The sequence below is a fragment of the Hipposideros armiger genome, unplaced genomic scaffold (assembly GCF_001890085.2).
Source record: "Hipposideros armiger isolate ML-2016 unplaced genomic scaffold, ASM189008v1 scaffold_23, whole genome shotgun sequence".
Lineage (NCBI taxonomy): Eukaryota > Metazoa > Chordata > Mammalia > Chiroptera > Hipposideridae > Hipposideros > Hipposideros armiger.
The window spans coordinates 5,348,987-5,367,751 of NW_017731373.1; the positions used below are offsets into that span (position 1 = coordinate 5,348,987).

Here is an 18,765-nt window from a genome sequence, read left to right on the forward strand (position 1 = left end):
ATCTATTGAATTCACTTATTTGGATTTAAATGCCCCTTACTCCATCAGCTTCGTTATCTTGGCTATATAAGTTTTTAAAGATAATTTTTATAAGAGTTTACTTGAGCCAAACTGAGGACAATGTCAGGAAGCAAGATCTCAAATGTTTTCTTGGCCATATTTTTAAGAGATGTGACATTCCTACCTGAAATGGACTAACCAGGCCAGTTTGAACATCAATCTAGCCATGATAATGAGCCATGTTAAACCAAATATCGAGCATCAGGAAGAAGAAAGGCTACTAGGATTTTGTTTTCTAGCCCATTTAATAAATCTAGATACTCTGCAGATGACATCCCCTCTCTCCTAAAAAGAAAGAAAAAATACAGTAAAAAAACTAGTCATTGCAACCCATATGATCTCTCTCATCCCTCTTAAAACATCAGCACTCGATCCCATCAGTTTTAAAAAGTGTTATTTCTTTTGCTTGTCTTGAGTCCTCCTTGAAGTGAGGGCTGAGACTCAGTCTCACACTGCAGTGGAGGCCGGGGTTGATAGGCAGATAAGGAAGGCTCAGCCTTACCTGAAGAGTTTGGACTTTGACCTGTGTGTAATGGGGATTGGGAACATTGTGGGTAGGGCAGTGGCCAGATGGAAGCCTTCTTTGTGTGGCAGCCTATATGCTATCTGCATGCACCTGGAAACAGAAGCCTTTTGCCCACATGAGCCAGAGGGTGCAGCTCACGCCTGTCCTTCCCCACCTAAAAGTCCTCTCCCCAGCAAGAGCCATTGAGAAGTGAATTACTTCCTGAAGTAATTACTTTCAGACAGTCTGTCTTTTAAAAAACACCCGTAAGGCTATGAAAGCTATTTAAAGGGAAAATTGGAGACCTGGTAGATTTGTAGATTTGGATAGGAATTAAAAACAACTGGTGTTCTTTCTGTTGTGATCCCTGTTGCAGGCTTGTTAGATAGGTGAGGTAAGTGAGTCTCCCGCATGTCCCTAGTGACCCTTATGAGAGCTATTACCAGCTTTTGCCTGGACATGGTTTATTTGCCAATAAAAGGAAAAAAGCATTCTGATAACTTTGCTTTAATCTAATACAAGTTTAAAATAATCAAACCAAGTATTCATATTAATTTGGATTTCCAAATAGATTTCAGCTGAATGATGATGATAACTACAATTTATTAAGCTCTTACTAAAGGCTTTAAACTGAGATAGGCGTATTACATAGATTATTTTGTTTTTTTTTAATTCTGTTAATCCATGATTACTAAAATACAAAAAGATAAAGTGAAACTTCCTTTTAATTCCAAGTATCAGACATAACCAGTCAATGTTTGATTTATATACCTCTAGACTCTTATTTTTAGCATATAGATGTGTAAGTATATGCACACAAATACATATTTTTAAGTACATTGTTCAATATAATCATACATATTATTTAGTAATACATTTTCAGTTAATATATCCTGCATATCTTTTCACGTCAGGTATCCTTTTTAATATTGCATAGTATTCCATTATATGTACATTAATTTATTTAACCTGTTTCATGTTGGCAGCTTTCTAGTTTCTTTCTAATGTGGGGCCGTTACAAACAGTCATTCAGTAGATGTCATTCTTGACATTTTTAAACACTGGCTCTATTATTTCCTTAGGATAAACTTCTCGAAGCAGAAATGGTTTAAAGGGCATTTCTTATTGTCATTTAAAAAGACCGTTTCAACTTATACAGTAGCCTTAGCATTCGAAAGTGCTTATGTCCCCCAAACCATACCAATACATTTTTTATGCTAGTCTTTAGACATTACTTTTAATTTTTGCAGCAGTTTTATAAAGTAGATGTTGGTATGTTCATCTTAGAGACTTTTAAAAAATACCCTGAGACTTCTGGAAGAAACTTGCTCCAATCACAGAGCTTGTCAGTGATGCTGTTAAGGTTTGAGCTAGCCTTTATGGCTTCAAAACTGGTGGTTTTTCTATCTCCCTGAGCTAATTAATTAATAAAGTCATTTTTATGTAACAAAATGTGCTTCAGGCTCATCTACTTTGTAAACTGTCCCCTATCTTGCCACTGACATTTTATTTTATAATCTCCCAGTATCACTGGACTGAGAAAACATGGCCATCTGTTCAGCCTCTAAGGCTGTTCCCTTGGGTGTTGTCTAATTTTAGCACATGTAGGAAAGCTATTGCTATTGTTGGGTGATGAGGGTATTAGATTCTCCCAATCAAGTTGAAAACTCACCAGTCACCTGGTCCTCAGGGAGAGCCTTCCCTCACTTGCTATTTAAGCAGCTTTTCTATAAAACCTCTGTTTAGCACAGGAACTTGGGTTTCCTTATCAGTTAGGTTTTTCACTGTGAGGTTGGAAACTTGGGGCTGAGTATAGCTGAGGAAAGAAGAAATATAGGGTGAGGGAAATAGGGGAAGAGAACGGTTGTAAAATAAAGAAATTCAGCCAGCATAGGAGTGGCTTAGTTCTTTTTCAGCTTTGTAAGTGATTTCTCTCTCATCCCTAGGAGAACCAGTGAAGACGTCTATTCAAGAATCAGAAACATTTTTGCCTCGGGTACAGAATAAATGATCTGATTTGTTTTTGTATTGTATGCACAGTATCTGTGGAGAATGCTGACTTCTTTAAAAATATCTGTCCATTAAGAATTTTTTGTGACAATAGGATTTTGAGAGTGCTAAAGTTTTCTCCTGAGAACTCTTCTAAAGGGGAACCTTGGATAGCAAAGAGAAAAATGAAGTGGATTGCATTAGTGAACTTTGGAATGCGGGAAAATTTCAAAGTGGCACTTCTCTTTTCAGCTGAGTGATTACTCAACAAATAAGTAAGCAGTGACACTGAACCTTGACTTGTGTCAATAGAAGGTCTCCTTTTGTACTGGTTTAGACAAGCTCAGGTTACCGAGGAAATATGTGATCCATCTTTGCTCTCTGTTTCAAATTTTCAAATTATCTTTATCCTGCAAAGCTAAGACACATGTAAAGAGACTGCAGTTTTCATTAAAATTAAATAAAAACTGAAATAGTTTGTCTTACGCACGTTACCTGAACAGAGGAAAAATTTGATATTAGGGAAATGTCAGCTGTGATGACTTCTAAGAGTGACTCATCTGACAAAGGGATGTTTAAGGAAATTCAAAAGAAAAGATGTAGGTGGTACACAGGGTAGGTGGTACCCTGTGGAAACATCAGTCTCCAGAGTCTTTCTTTAACAATCCTACTTTCCTTTCCAGCACATACCAGAAGAGAGATACAGGATGCAGAGCAAGCCCTTAGGAATCTGCCTGATCATTGATTGCATTGGCAATGACACAGGTAGGTGTGAATGCTATAGATTAACTGATACACCCACAGTCACAGCATAGGCAAGCTGTATTCATCAGAGTGATTAATGTTAGCTGCTATGACAAACCATTGCTAAAGTCTGTGATTTCAAACAATAAAGGGGAATTTCTCACTCAGGTCACAATCTCTTGTGGTTTGGGCTGGGGAAACTTTATTTCATGTGGTCATTTAGTGACCTCATCGTCTGAGGCCTTGGAGTTTTCCCCAGGATCCTCTGTATCTGGCTGGTGGATGAAGGAAGTTGTAGAGGATCTCACAAAAGATTTTAGGAATGCGTTATTTTCCCGCACATCCTGTTGGGCAGAACTCACTCATGTGGCCCCACCTAATCCCAGTGGACAGGAATTTAGCCTGTGTGGAGGAAACTGAAAGGAGATTTGGGAAACATGTAGTATTAGTATGTCTGGCACAAAGGCATAATTTGTGAAACTCGGTGAACTTATGTCTTGTCTTTCCATGCTGGATGCTGCAGCAAGGAGGAGTCCTGGGACTTAGAGGGACATTTAAAATGGAAGCCTTTCTGGCTTCAATATTATCAGATGCCTCATCATTTCTTCCACACAGATGATGAAAACTCTTCTGGGGACTATTAAAAATATGATAAATGTGTATTCCCTAAAGGCAGTGTGTTACTTAGTTCTGCCACCCTAAATCCTGCCAACTAAAGTTGTTGGCCCGAGTCTGTGCTACTTGGGTGTCACCATTGTTTGACTCTGAATTGATTCTTTTGCCCAGTTGTTGATGGATGTCTGACTCAAATGGAATCAATCACTGTAGATACATCAAAAGAGAATGAGAAGAATCTAGATAAGTGAAATAACATTAAGTTTAATTATTTATCTTTTCCTTGAGAGGATTGATCATTATATTTCCACTTTTTTTTTTTCAAAGAATTTTATTGGGGAATTGGAATGGGAACAGTGCTGGGGAATTGGGGGAAGGGGAACTGACAAGTTGCTGTCGTTTGTTCTTCAGTCTAGTTGTGGAGGATGTTTCACTGGCCCAAGTTGGCACCATCATTGTGCTCTTCCCGGGCGAGGCAGATCAGTCACAGGCTTCTGGACGGCCGCTCACTGCGGCTGCTGGCCGCTCACGCTGGCTGCTGGCTACACACGATAGCCCATGGCAACCCACTGCAGCAGGGGCTGCAGCCCACGCCATCACCGGCGACTCACTGCAGCCCAGCTCCAGGTTGAGCTGTTGTTCAGCATCTTAGCTGTGGAGCTCAGTGTCACTGGCCCTCATATGTGGGATCCGAACCGGGGCCCTCTGGCGTCCCAAGCCAGCTCTTAACCAACGCCCCACTCGGCTGGCCCTTTCCACATTCTTTTAGAATGAGTCAGAGCTATATTTTAGACTCACTTAAAATGTTACTGTGATGAGATTTATGGGAAGAGAATCTAACAAGTTAAATTAGCAAATATTAGGCTGGATGTCCCAGGATTTCAGATAAGATGTCACTTTCTTATGTCCTATTTTGGGTTAGATTGAGAAATACTGTCTCCTCAGCTATAGATACGTTTCCTTCCTTTTCTAGCCACAGTCCCCATATAAGTATGAGGAAAATATTTTCTCAACGAGTTACTTCCTGCTTTAAAAGAGGCTGTGTAATTGTATTGTACTTTCTGTTGTAATCGGTTCTGTTTCATTCATTAGCAATTCCCAAGTGTACGTGGTGCAGGATGTGTATCTGTTGTATGAAGGGAATTATAATGCCATGCTCTGCTGTGAATTTATGCCTAAAATCCAGTGTCTGCTTGCTTCCCTTGCTGGGTTATGGGCCTCTTGTGGGCAGGGACTGAATGCATATTTGTATTTTCCTGTATTTCAGGAGCGTGGTCAGAGTTCACACACGACTACATGGGTGTGAATCATGGCTCTGCCATGTCCTAGCTTGTGACCTTGGGAAATTTTCCTAGTCTGTCTATGTCTCTGTTTTTTCTTCTGTAAAGTGGGTTATTAACAGGACCTACTTCATAGGGAGATTGGGAGGGGTGAGTGCGTTCATTCTTGTAAAGGGCTCAGAGCCGTGTGTGGCACACTCACTATAAGCACTATAAATACTAGCTAACGTTATTTTTCCATTTTGTTTGTTTAATTTTAGCTGCAAACCACTAAGCTAGAACTTGCATAGCTTTGTGCTTGGTACATGGAGTCTGATCACAGATAAGCGAGGCATTAGAGAACTGGGGGCCTGAGGCCTGGGCTGGGCTTTGTGGAGTTGGGCAGGTCCCCACAGGCTGGAGCTAAGTGGATTGGAGGGGATGCCCCAAGAGGTGGTAACTTCTGAGGAAATACCCAGGCGGAAATCCAGACAGACCTACCAGTCATCAATATGAATGGGCTTGGCAGAGAAAGAGATGCTGAGTACAAAGGCTGGGGCAAGAGAGGGCAGGAAATGGCAAGACCTGATAGGTGAGAAAGATAGAAAGGAGGGTAGAACTGGAGTTGGAGCGCCTGTGGCACCTGTGTCTTTGGCTTGAGGTAAGAGCAGGTATTGGCTTCCGGTGCATTTGTATGTCTGCTTCCTTGACTCAAGCCCTCCCTGCCTCTGGAAACAAAAGGAATATGTGGGCTTGAGGCCACTTGTACACTCGCCCTGGGCTCAGGTGGCCAACTGACAGCTGCGAAACAAGACAGCACACTTTACTCCCACTGTGTTATGGCTTTTATCAGCTGAGTGGTACAGAATCTATTATATGCCCAGCTGAGACGCAGAGCAGCAGGAGAGGCTTAACTCATCTGAAGAGGAAGGCACTGTCTCCTTTTCTCACACACTCTCTCGGCCTCCATCGCTTCACTTTCCCAACTCCCCTCTTGGTGATTTTTCACGGAGGACTCCAGGCCTGGGTTCCTGATTTTGTTGACAGTAGCTTTAATTAAGTGCGGCACTCTTCGTGTCTTCATTTTCACCTGAACAGCGTGAGGTGCTTCATCTAGAGCGATTATGTGGGGTTTCCATTGTCTCTTGCCTGGTTAACTTCGTCATTTGGCTGACACTGAGCATTTAGGAAGAGTGTAGGAGTCTGGTAATAAAACCTTATTGCCCGGCCGGCCGAGTGGCGCGATGGTTAAGAACTGGCTTAGGGCCCCGGTTTGGATCCCACATATGAGGGCCAGTGACACTGAGCTCCACAGCTAAGATGCTGAACAACAGCTCAACCTGGAGCTGGGCTGCTGTGAGTCGCCGGTGATGGAGTAGGCTGCAGCCCCTGTGGCAGTGGGTTGCCATGGGCTACCATGTGTAGCCAGCAGCCAGCGTGAGCGGCCAGCAGCCACAGTGAGTGGCCATCCGTCCAGAAGCCTGTGACTGATCTGCCTCGCCCGGGAAGAGCGCAATGATGGTGCCAACTTGGGCCAGTGAAGCCACGTCCTCCACAGCTAGACTGAAGAACAAAACAACAACTTGTCAGTTCCCCTTCCCCCAATTCCCCAGCGCTGTTCCTATCCCCCCAATTCCCCAATTTAAAAAAAAGATCTTTAAAAAAAACCAAACAAACATAAAAAACCTTATTGCCTACTGAAACAGGGGCTCTGAAAAGAAACTAACAGTAAATAACTTAGAGGTGGTAGCGATCAGAGTGTAAAATTTATTAAAGATCTATGGGCAAGGTACTTTGCTAATTCCTTTATGTGGATTCTCACTTAATCTTCATAAATAATACTGTAAGATAGGGACTATTAGCCCCATTTTCAAGGTGAGCAAGCAGAGCACAGTGAACTCACTCCCTAACTTCTCTAGTAACTGATAGAGCTGGGATTTGAAAGCTGGACTCCAAAGCCTGTGCTCTTAGCTACTTTGCTATAATGTTAGTCCCATGAGGGTGCGGAGCTTGTCCATCTCTTTTACAATGTGTCTTCAGTACCCGGGATAGTGCCTGGCACATAGAAGCCCAGTCAGTATTAGGTGGGTGAATGAATGAAGGAGTAAGCTCTTCTAGTCTCAGTGTGTTTCTAAAACCATGCCTTTGTATCTGTAGAATTTAGAAGACTCTTTTATACCTGTCCTCAAAAGAACAACAAAAAAATCAGACTTTTATAGGTTTATTCTTCCTTTATCCCATAAGTGTTTGTTGAGTACCTACTATGTGCAGAGCACCATGTTTTGCCCTGTGTGAAGCAAATTTGGAGGCTGTGAGGTGGAGTCTGTTCTCAGAGCCACATTGTGAACAAAGATAAGGTGATTACTTTTTGGTGGCTTGTTCTTGAGAAGAATCCTTATAGAGGTCAGTAACATCTTCTTGGAGCAGACAGAGAGGCTTAGGGATTTGGGGCTAATTATCTCAGTTTGGTAGAATTAAAAAATAAGTCCTGGTGTTGCGTTGTCTGTGTCAGTGACTTTGCAAAGTCAGGCCCCGATTCGTGGTGCCCTGATGTAAAGCTGACTTTTGATCTTGTTAGAATGGAGAATCGAATGACTCGTGTCACAGACAGATGGACTCTGGGCCTTGATCTAAAGGTCTGGCTGATTTGTAGGCTCCTAAATGAAAGAAGGTGTTGCAGATTTTAAGAGAAAGTGTTTCTTTCTCTCTGTTTTCTTCCTGGCTCTTTCTGAGAAGCTTGAACATTTTTCTGTACTTTTAAACCAGGCTAAGACTTCGATTTCTCTAGCAGATGCTGCACATTTTCCTTGAAAATCTTGACTAAGTAAACCTTCTTGTCTAACAGAGCAACAGAAGTCCTGAAAGCCTGTCGTAGTTTGGGGAGATGCTTTGCTAACAGCCCCGTCCTAACTGTATAGCCAGAAAAAAAACAAAACAACACAAAAACCAACCCTGTCTTTTCAGGAAGGTAGTTTGTAAAGAACAGAAGTTTTACAAAGGGCTAGGTCGGGAGTGGAGTTTCCAGGGTGAGTAGAATGAGAAGTGGGACTTCTGCAGTTCGTTGCTGTTTTACTTTCCACACCCAGCACCCAAGTTTTTCTTCCCCAATTTGCAGGAAAGGACAGGCAGTTACTGTGCTACATGGGCCCATTTTAGTTTAGGAGATAGAGACCTCTCTCTAGGTTCTAAGGAGGTAGATTCCATGAGAGAGATGCACTACAGGCTCTCTGACTGGTGATTTGAAATAGCTGCCTTTATTTTTCTTTAAAATTATTCTCTTACATTTTTAAGCCTCACAGTTTGCAAAGTATCTTCTTTAAATTAAAATTTTATTTTTTTACTATTTTTAAAATTTAATTTTATTAGTTTCAGGGGTATAACATTTACACCCCTCACAAAGTGATAACCCCACCAAGTCTACTACCCATCTGACATCGTACATATCTATTACAATACCATTGACTATATTCCCTATGCTATACTTGACATCCCGTGACTATACGATGTAATATATATATATATATATATGTATATATATGTATATATATATACATATATATATATACACACACATACATTTAATTATAGTTGACATTCAATATTTATATTAGTTTCAGGTGTACAGCACAGTGGTTAGGCATTTATATAATCTATGAAGTGATCCCCCTAATAAGTCCAGCACCCATCTGGCACCCTACATAATCTTTACAACATTATCGATTACATTCCCCATATTATATTTCACATCCCCATCACTATTTTGTGACTACCAGTTTGTACTTTCTAGTCCCTTTACCTTCTCCCCCATCCCCTGACCCCCCTCCCATCTAGCAACCATCAGTTTGTTCTCTGTATCTATGAGTCTATTTCTGTTTACTTTGCTCATTTATTCTGTTCTTTAGATTCCACATATAAGTGAGATCATATGGTATTTGTCTTTCTCTGACTGACTTATTTCGTTTAGCATAATACCCTCCAGGTTCATCCATGTTGGTACAGATGGCGTAAAGTATCTTGACAGAAACCTCATTGGATCCTCACAACCATCTTTTGAAGACTACAGTGTAGGCATTAGTATCAATCCCATTTTATAGGTGAATAAACTGAGGCTGTAACTTGTTCAAAGTCACACTGTTACCATCCCTTTGATCCTATAAATTAGACTGGCTATATCCATGTTCTTGTGGCCCAAGAAAGAAAGTGGCAATTGCCAGCTAACATCAGTTGCCACGCCACCTCACTATCTGATAGAGGAAAGATGTGATATTAATGAGAAATGTCAGCTGCGATGACTTCAGCCTGTATCTCTTGAGTGACTGTGTTGCTAGAGGGATATTTAAAGTGCTCCATCTTGGGCTGAGGCCTGTCCAGATTTGATGTTGGTCTATTCTTGGCAGTGAGGACCTGGATGGTTTTCGGTTTCACTTCCAGCTTTAGCCTTTTTTCTCCTCTTTTATTTGGTTAAGGATTCCCTGCCTCAGACCTCAGATTCCTATCATGGCCTTCTTAGTCCCTCTGCTTGTGTAAGTTAGTCCTCTTTCAGGACCAGGCAAAGTTCAGACCCAGCAAGTAGGGTGAGGAGGCAGAACTTAAACTCAGATCTTGTGATTCCAAGCCTGGTTCCTCTTTTACCCTGTACCATGCAGCTGCCTGCTCACTGCCGTGTGACATCTGCTGCTCCAGCAAGAACTTACAGGGAGCCCAGATAAAGCGAAGAGGCGGAAGGCACAGGACAGCATTTGTCTCTGCATATCAGCATGGAAAGAGAGACTATGGCTTTCTTTCAAAGACTTTGAGAAGAGAGGAAATGTATCAGTGAAGTGAGAGTTTTGAGGGAAGTGAACCATTCTAAGGGAAGTAAACACAGCTTTGAGGCTGGTGTTTCTGTTTGCTTCTGCCCCCTACTGGAGAGAATATTCAGTGATTGGAGACATGTGAGTCCTGAAAGGAAGTACAGTCATACCTTGGTTTGCGAGCATAATTTGTTCTAGAAACAAACTACTTGTATTGCAAGACATTGCTCATTTACCACGTTAAAATGTATTAGAAATGTTTGCTCATCTTGCGGAGCACTCGCAAACCAAGTCACTCGCAATCCAAGGTTTTACTGTATTTGGCATAAAACACAATGATGGAGCTGGGGTCCTAGTACAGGTTCTCTCACTGTACAGCCTGGGTTTCAATCTGAGCACAGTCCTGGGTACCGAAGCCTTGCCCACACCCTCAGAGGCGATGCAGGGGCAACACTGCTAGGCCTTTTCTGCTACACTGAGATCCTGTGAGGACAAGTAAGTTATTTAATAGGATATCAGCCACTGTGTATTGTGTTCTTCGTTTTCTGGATAATACTTATTTATCATAGGATTTTAAGGAGATTGGCAACTTCTTTATATCTCTTCATTATTATTATTATTTTTTTCATGAGCTAATTTATTATTTTTTTTTCTTTTTCTTTTTTTTATTATTAGTTTCAGGTGTACAGAACAATGCAATAGTTATCCTTTTCACCCCTCATACAGAAACAACCCCCCTCCCCCATCTACTGCCCTTCCACCCCCGATATCATGCTTATCTATTACAATTCCATTGACTCCATTCCCACTCTCTACTCCACATCCTGTGACTATATGTATATATAATTGTAGTTGACATACAATAGTATTCAACATCAGCTTCAGAAATACAGTGCGGTGGTCAGGCCTCTACACCATCTATGCAGTGGTCTCCCTAACAAGACATGAGTCCATCTGGCCCCCTAAAAAGTATTTCCAACATTATTGATTATATTTCCCAGACTGTCTTTTCTATCCCTGGGGCCATATTGTAGTTACCAGTTTGAATTGTCTCGTCCCTTCCCCTTCCCCTTCATCTCTACCCACTCCCTACTAGTAACCCTCAGTTTTTCCTCTGTGTCTCTGAGATTATTTCTGTTTATGTTTCTCATTTATTCAGTTTATATGTCTTCATTATTATGTGATAGATAATTCATTTTTTTTTCACCCTTACCCGTGGGTAGGCAGAGGAGACAAGTACTATATTTTTCCATGTATAATGTGCTCCCATGTATAATGTGCACCCACGTTTTGGCCCAAACTTTCAGGGGAAAAAAATCTTTTGTTTTAATTTTTTAATTAAATTTTTATCTATTTACATTTAGGTACTTGTTTTTTTGTATTATAAAGGAATTTTAGCATTTATTTTTTAACGTATTATGGTACAAGAAATTGTACGTACCATTAACAAATTTACGATTTATGCATCAGAGAAGGCCAAGAACACTTCGTTGTTGCAAGTTCATTGTAAGTTGAACAAAACCAGTTATCCTATTCCAGGGTATTATTTTGCATATGGATATTGTTATTGATTTCTAGAGTGACACTTTAAACTCATAAGCATAAATAAAAGAATTAAAAACATTTATATAAATACGGAATTAGTACTATCCATATATAATGAGCATCCTTATTTTTCCCTCACAAATTTGGGCAAAAAAGTACACATTATACACAGCAAAATAGGTAAATAGCCCATCTACAGTCTTAAGTCATGGATATTGTATTTCCTTTTCCTGACAAAAGAAGTCAAAGGACTTACCTGGTGAAATATTTAATAATGTGTACAAGTCACTCCAAAATTTAGTGGCTTAAAAGAATGATGCTAATATATTTATATCTCTCAAAATTTCTGTGGCTCGGGAATTTACGAGTGGCTGAGCTGCGCTGTTCTGGCTCAGAGTCTCTCAGGAAGTAGTGGTCAAATGTCAGCTGGGGGCATCTGAAGGCGTGAGTGGGATTAAAGGATCTTCTCTAGTGGCTCACTCATGTGGCTGGAAAGTTGGTGCGAGGCCTCCATTTTTCCTGGGCCTCTTCATGGGACTGCTTGACATTGCAGCTGGCTTCCCCCAGGATGAGCAATTCAAAAGGGAGAAAGAGCCAGGAGGAAACTAACCTTTTTGGGATCTAGCTTTGGAAGTCACATAGTATCCCTTCTGCCACATTCCATTCATTAAAAACAAGTTACCAGGTATGGTCTTCATTCAAGAGGAGGTAATTACTCTCTATCTTTTTAAGGGAGGAGTGTCAAAGAACTCGTGGACATATTTAAAAGTGCCAAATCTAGTAGCATGTGAGGCCACGGTCTTAGCTCTTCTTAGTGTAAAGTTCTACTCGACCCTATGTGAATGTGTCCAGATACTGTTCATAGGCTGGATAAATTAAATTCAGAGCACTCAGGCCAACTCTTATGTATTCAGTGGCTGTTATTCTAGCTGTTTGTTTATCCACAGCTGTGTTTCTTTTCGTACCTTTTATCTTTTTTCCTATTTCCTGCTGAGAAGCTATCAATAGAAGAGAAATTGCGATTGCTTGGTTTTTCACTTTTATAGTTAGTGCTCGGTAAAGGTTGCAGGGCAAGAAGGTGGTTGAAGCTGTGAATCTTTGAATTATTTGTGACTATCCAGACTTTAAATTGTTCCCATTTAGTGTATAGAACTGAGAATTTGTAGTAAACAGTTATGTGTACCTTCAGTTGTATATCTCCCCGTGATGCTTTCCTGTGATGCCTAAACTGGTAGAAGGTGGGACCCCTCTGTTCCTTGGTGGAAGTGACATCTGTTCTAATTACTGTGTGTCATTTGGTTTGGGGTGAATGCATTGGTGGACTTCTGGAAGACCATACCCCAGGGGAAGAAGAGAGATGGGCACATAGTCATGAGACATGGAAACAAACCCAGAGAAGTTAATGGGCTAATGGTTTAGGTGAGACCTGAATTAGGAGATGCTTGTTTAGCCTCTGGGCTTAGGACAGAACAGTTTTTCTTCCCCTCAGAGGAACTAAACACTGGAGGCACCCCTCAGATAAGAAACAGAAAATTAATGGGTGGCTCGAAAGAATGGAGAAGTTTTGAATAAGGAAGACAAAGTTGTCTTTCTTGCTCTGAGAAAGAAAACAATTCTGGAGGCTGTGTTTATTTCTTCAATGAAAGCAAACTGAGAAAATAGGAAAGAAGTGGACTGGGTAGAGTTTCTATGATTCCACGGCCATCAAAACTTCTAGAAGATGGACAAAAAAAATTTTGTCTTAAGGGAATGGGAACTGATTTTTATTGAGCACCAGGAGTTTTATTTGTATTATCTCATTTAATCCTCACAGCGTTGTCACAGAGTGGGTATCATTACTTCCATTTAAAGCTAAGAAGACTCATTTCCTAAAGGTCATGTGGCCCTTAGGTGAGGCAGGGCCAGCAGACTCAAAGTCTTCTTTTTCCACTGCCTTCCACTGCCTCTGGAGGCAAAGTCAACCCAGGATTCCTGGAAACTAGGAGAGGAATCTTTGGAGGCACTGTGTAGTTGAAAATTACACTGGAAAGCAGGTCATGAGAAGAACTGGAGAGTCTGGAAACAGTCACTACTTGTATATTAGGGGCTTGATTCATATCAGCCCACAGCAGGTGGAGGTGAGGGAACTCATGACGCATGCCACCCTTTCTGCAGCTGTTGGGATCTGAGCTCTGCAAATATATACAGTATATTCCTATGTACTTGTCTATTATTTTAAGAAAGGGCCTTTTTTTTTCCCGCAGAGGTTCTTCAGGACACCTTCACTTCCTTGGGTTATGATGTCCAGATTTGCTTGTATCCGAGTATGAGCCATTTAATTCAGATTCTTCGCCAAGTTGCCCATAAGCCTCAACATCAAGACTATGACAGCTTTGTGTGTGTCCTGGTGAGCCGAGGGGGCTCCCAGAGTATGTTTGGTGTGGATCAGACTCACTCAGGGTTCCCCTTGGATCAGATCAGGAGGATGTTCATGGGAGATGCATGCCCTTCTCTCTTAGGAAAGCCAAAGCTCTTTTTTATTCAGAACTACGTCGTGTCAGACAGCCTCCCAGAGGACAGCAGCATCCTGGAGGTAGATGGGCCAGCAGTGAACAATGTGGATTCTAAGGCAAGGCAGCCAGGGCCCTGCACAGTTCACCGAGAAGCTGATTTCTTCTGGAGCCTGTGCAAAGCAGACGTGTCTCTGCTGGAGCGGCCCTCCAGCTCACCATCCCTGTACCTGAAGTGCCTCTCCGAGATACTGAGGAAAGAAAGGTGAGCCACCTAGGTCGTGGCCCTTCCCTGGACCACTTGTTTATTTTCCTGCTACTGATTTGGAGATTACCACTGCCATGTTTGATACGTTTCTAAGCAGGGAGGGTTTTCCTTAGGACTATGATGCAGACCCCACACAGTGTATGAAAGCTTTGTGCTTTCAGAAGTCACTTATTAGTCAGCTTGTAGTTTGGATATTTTTTTTCAAAATTAAGAAAATGTTCATTGTTGGTATTACAAAAGCAATTCATTCTCTCTCTCTCTCTCTCATATGTATATATAAAACACATGAAATATAGATGCTAAAAGCAGAACATAAGAAGCAGTCCTAATCCTACTTATTAGAACCAACCTCTGTTAATCAAATCTTGTCATATTGCCTTCCAGATATTTTTTGGATATCCAGACAATCATACATTAATATTTTTTAAGTCAAAATGGAATCATCATCTGCTATTACTTTAAAACCCGCTTTTAGTTTGTGTAACAGTATATCACATACATTTTCACATGTCAGTAGTCACATTTCTTTCTACAGCATCATTTTAATGTCTCCAGAGTAACCATAATATGGCTGTAGCATAATTTACTTGACCAATCTTCAGGCATTGGACTGTGTTTTGCTTTCACAAAAAGAAAGTTTTCAGCATCTTTGTAACCCAGTATTTGTGTTTATCTTTAATTGTTTTCTTGGGAAAATTCTCAGAAGTGGAATTACTGTGTCAAAATGACATGTACTTTTAAAAGCCCTTGATGCATCTTCTCAGATTGTCCTCTGGGACAGTTATACTAGCTTCGGATGAGAGTGTCTGTGTCCCCGAGTTCTCAGCGGCACTGCGTACTCTTATTTCCCCAAGTCTTGACAATTTGACAGGTGAATAATGGTACCTGACTGTTCAGGTCTGCAAGTTTTTGTTATATAGACATTTTGATGTTTATTGGCAAGAATACTTTTCTAAGGGAAACACTGGTGACCTGGTTTCCATTTAAGCTGAATGGTGTCATACTTTCCCTCAAATGTAAGATTAGCAGTCTTTTTTTCAGTTGCCCCCAATTACAGTTTAGAATGATGCTTCTGAGCCGCCTGTGAAATGCATTCTGTTGTAGCTCTGGGGACCCCAGGAATAAATCTCATGGCCTGCGGCCCCCAGCCCCCTCAGTGGTGGCTCAGCAATAAGGGGAGAGCTAGAGCAGGAGCAGCTCCACCTTCCAAAGCGGACACTCCATGGGCCAGCGGTATTATTGGTCTTTTACATGCATCCTGCCTTTGCATAGAGATGATCCAGGCGGGTCATCATTTGGCTAGTGTGTCTCCAGAGTAAGGCTCAATTTCTCCTTGGGGAGGGAAACTGAGGTCATTGGGCCAGAGTGCTGCCACCTGGCTGGACGTACGAAGCTGTTTGTAGAGTATTTAGAAAAGAACAATTTCAAAGCACTTTCATGACAGTTGGCTCATTTTACCCTAGTGATAATCTGTCTCCTCTTTGATATTTGCATGGCATTCATTTTTGCCTTTCTTCTTCCCTCCAGAAGACGCCCACTTCTGGAACTCCACCTTGAACTCAATGACAGTGTGTATGACTGGAACACCAGAGTGTCTCTTAAGGAGAGGTACTACGTCGGGCTGCAGCACACTCTGAGAAAGAAACTCATCCTCTCTTGCAAATGAAAAACCAAAGGCCCTTTTTAGCCCTACATTCTCTATTACTAGCCAGAAAGTAGTTTTTAGGTTAGTGTGTATAAATGTGATGTGGGTGAAGTGAGATCTTGGCCTGTGCTGATATCACCCTCTGTGAGGGATGCTTGACAGAAAGCAGTATTTGACTATAGCTTCTGAGGTGGAATCATAAAATATGGAATTTTTTGGATTCCATATGGAATCATAAAATATGATTCATAAAATATATGGAATCATAAAATATGATTTTATGGAATCATATTTTGGAATCATAAAATATTCATACTTGGAATCATATAATATGGAATCATATTATATGGAATCATAAAATATGAATCATATGGAATCATAAAATATGGAATCATAAAATATGAATCATAAAATATAAAAACCCAGAATAACCATGGCAATCCTGAGAAAGAACAAAGCTGGAGGTATCATGCTGTCTGATATCAAATTATACTACAAGGCTATAGTAATCAAAACAGCATAAGTGGGGTGGCCGGTTACCGCAGTTGGTTACAGCATGATGCTGATAACACTAAGGTTGCCAGTTCGATCCCCGCATGGGCCATTGTGAGCTGTGCCCTCCTTAAAAAACAAAAGCAGGGCCGGCCGAGTGGCACGTTGGTTAAGAGCTGGCCTGGGATGCCAGAGGGCCCTGGTTCGGATCCCACATATGCGGGCCAGTGACACTGCCCTCTACAGCTAAGATGCTGAACAGCTCAACCTGGATCTGGGCTGCCGTGAGTTGCTGGCGACGGCGTAGGCTGCAGCCCCTGCTGCAGTGGGCTGCCCTGGGTTACTGTGTGTAGCCAGCAGCCAGCGTGAGTGGCCGTCCAGAAGCCGGTGACTGATCTGCCTTGACCGGGAAGAGCGCAATGATGGTGCCGACTTGGGCAAGTGAAGCAGCATCCTCCACAACTAGACTGAAGAACAAAAGGACAGCAACTTGTCTGTTCCCCTTCCCCCCCCCCCCCGATTCCCCAGCACTGTTCCCCTCCAATTCCCCAATGAAATCTTTTAAAAAAAATAGACAATATTACAATGATTACAAAACTGATCAGCATACTTCTTTACCAAGAGTATTTGTTTAGTGTATTTGGACATTTCTTAATTGTTGTTATTTATATTCTTATTTTTTCAGATTTTCCTGTCAGATTCTCTAAGGTTAATGGTCAGAGTAGGTAGTCTATGACTCAGGGCTTGAGTTGTAAGTCTTAGAATGCCTTCCAAGGCGATTTACCTGAGTCCATCATCCAATCAGATGAGCTGTTTTTTATAGTTACACTTTATCCATTGGTACAGATAAACACATTGCTGAAATTATTGACTGGACCATCAGATTTGTTTTGATTTTTTGTGACCTAGTTTCCCCTGTGTATTCTTACTATAGTCTAATTTCTATTTATATTTAAAAATAAAAAGTAATGTAGTATCTTGTGTAATCTTGTACATTGAATTTTGAAAATCTTTCACATTAATGTGTGCCTTCTTGGTTCTAGATGGTAAGTATTGTATCATTCAGAATGTTTTAGATGCAAGTAACAAGACGTAACTTATAACCAAAAGACCCAGTTTTTTGTTTGTTTACCTTCATTAAGCAGCAGGTCTAGAGGTAGGGGAGTAGTTGCTTGATTGGTTAATTCATTGGCTCAATGATGTAATCAAGGACTTCATGCTTTCCACCTTTCCTCTGTAGTTAGTGTTTTGGCTTTTATTTTCAGATTTGCCTTCTAATGGTCACAAGATGGCCACAGGTTCAAGTATCACACCTAAAGGACAGAAGAGTAAATATCTCTTCCTTGTGTCTCTTCTTAAGATAAAGGAAAAATTTCCCAGAGCCCTCCTCCTCAAGATGTCCATTCTTAAACTAATCATTGGCAGAAGGAATGGGATTAGTATGGTTGGTTTATACTAGCCCAGATTCAGTCCCCTGGGACTGGGAGGGGTTCAGCTCTTTGAGGCACATGGTTTCCAAAAGCTGGGATCCTGTTAGTTAGGAAAAAGTGAGGCACAGAGCTTCCCTGTGGGGTTGTCAACCATAATGTATTCCAAAAGAAGAACATTTATTTTATGATTGAAGAAATTGAGGCACACAGCTTTTAAGTGACTTGTTCCCAAATCTCAAAGAAAATCAGTGGTAGTGCCAGATCTAGAATGTTTACAACCAGCCTTATATTCTGGTGTTCTTTAGAAATTAGAACAAACATCGGAAATATGTGGCATGCATTCCAGGGAAGGCATCAGACTGCACTCAGCTGTTTGTGAGAGTCATTACCTTACATTTCCAGCCCCATCCTCTCCCCGAAGAGAGGTGGCATGACCACATGTCTTGTCTTTTTTTTTTTTAATAATTTTTAAATTTAGTTATGCTGTTTGTTTGTTTCTTTTCTTTTCTTTTTTTTTAAGATTTTTATTGGGGAATTGGGGGGATGGGAACAGTGCTAGGTAATTGGGGGAAGGGGAACAGACAAGTTGGCTGTCATTTTTTCTTCAGTCTAGTTGTGGAGGATGTCGCTTCACTGGCCCAAGTTGGCACCATCATTGCGCTCTTCCCCGGGTGAGGCAGATCAGTCGCCGGCTTCTGGACGGCCGCTCACTGCGGCTGCTAGTCGCTCATGCTGGCTGCTGGCTACATATGGTAGCCCATGGCAGCCCACTACAGCAGGGGCCTACATCGTCGCTGGCTACTCCCAGCAGCCCAGCTCCACGTTGAGCTGTTGTCCAGCATCTTAGCTGTGGAGGGCAGTGTCACTGGCCCTCATATGTGGGATCTGAACCGGGGCCCTCTGGCGTCCCAAGCCAGTTCTTAACCATCGC

General features: G+C 41.5%; 1 protein-coding gene across 22 annotated transcripts in view; it reads left to right on the forward strand.

Annotated features, from left to right (window-relative positions):
* CFLAR (CASP8 and FADD like apoptosis regulator) overlaps positions 1-18,765 on the forward strand; it is a 41,648-nt gene that overhangs the window by 19,491 nt on the left and 3,392 nt on the right. For 14 of the 22 annotated variants that reach the window (XM_019635696.1, XM_019635688.1, XM_019635689.1 and 11 more), the window contains 4 exons: positions 2,512-2,561; positions 3,238-3,319; positions 13,754-14,264; positions 15,795-16,177. In XM_019635696.1, coding sequence (XP_019491241.1) covers positions 2,512-2,561; positions 3,238-3,319; positions 13,754-14,264; positions 15,795-15,933 — 782 coding nt within the window. In that variant the 3' untranslated portion in view covers positions 15,934-16,177. The other 8 variants (XM_019635694.1, XR_002123158.1, XM_019635693.1 and 5 more) reach the window with 8 other exon arrangements.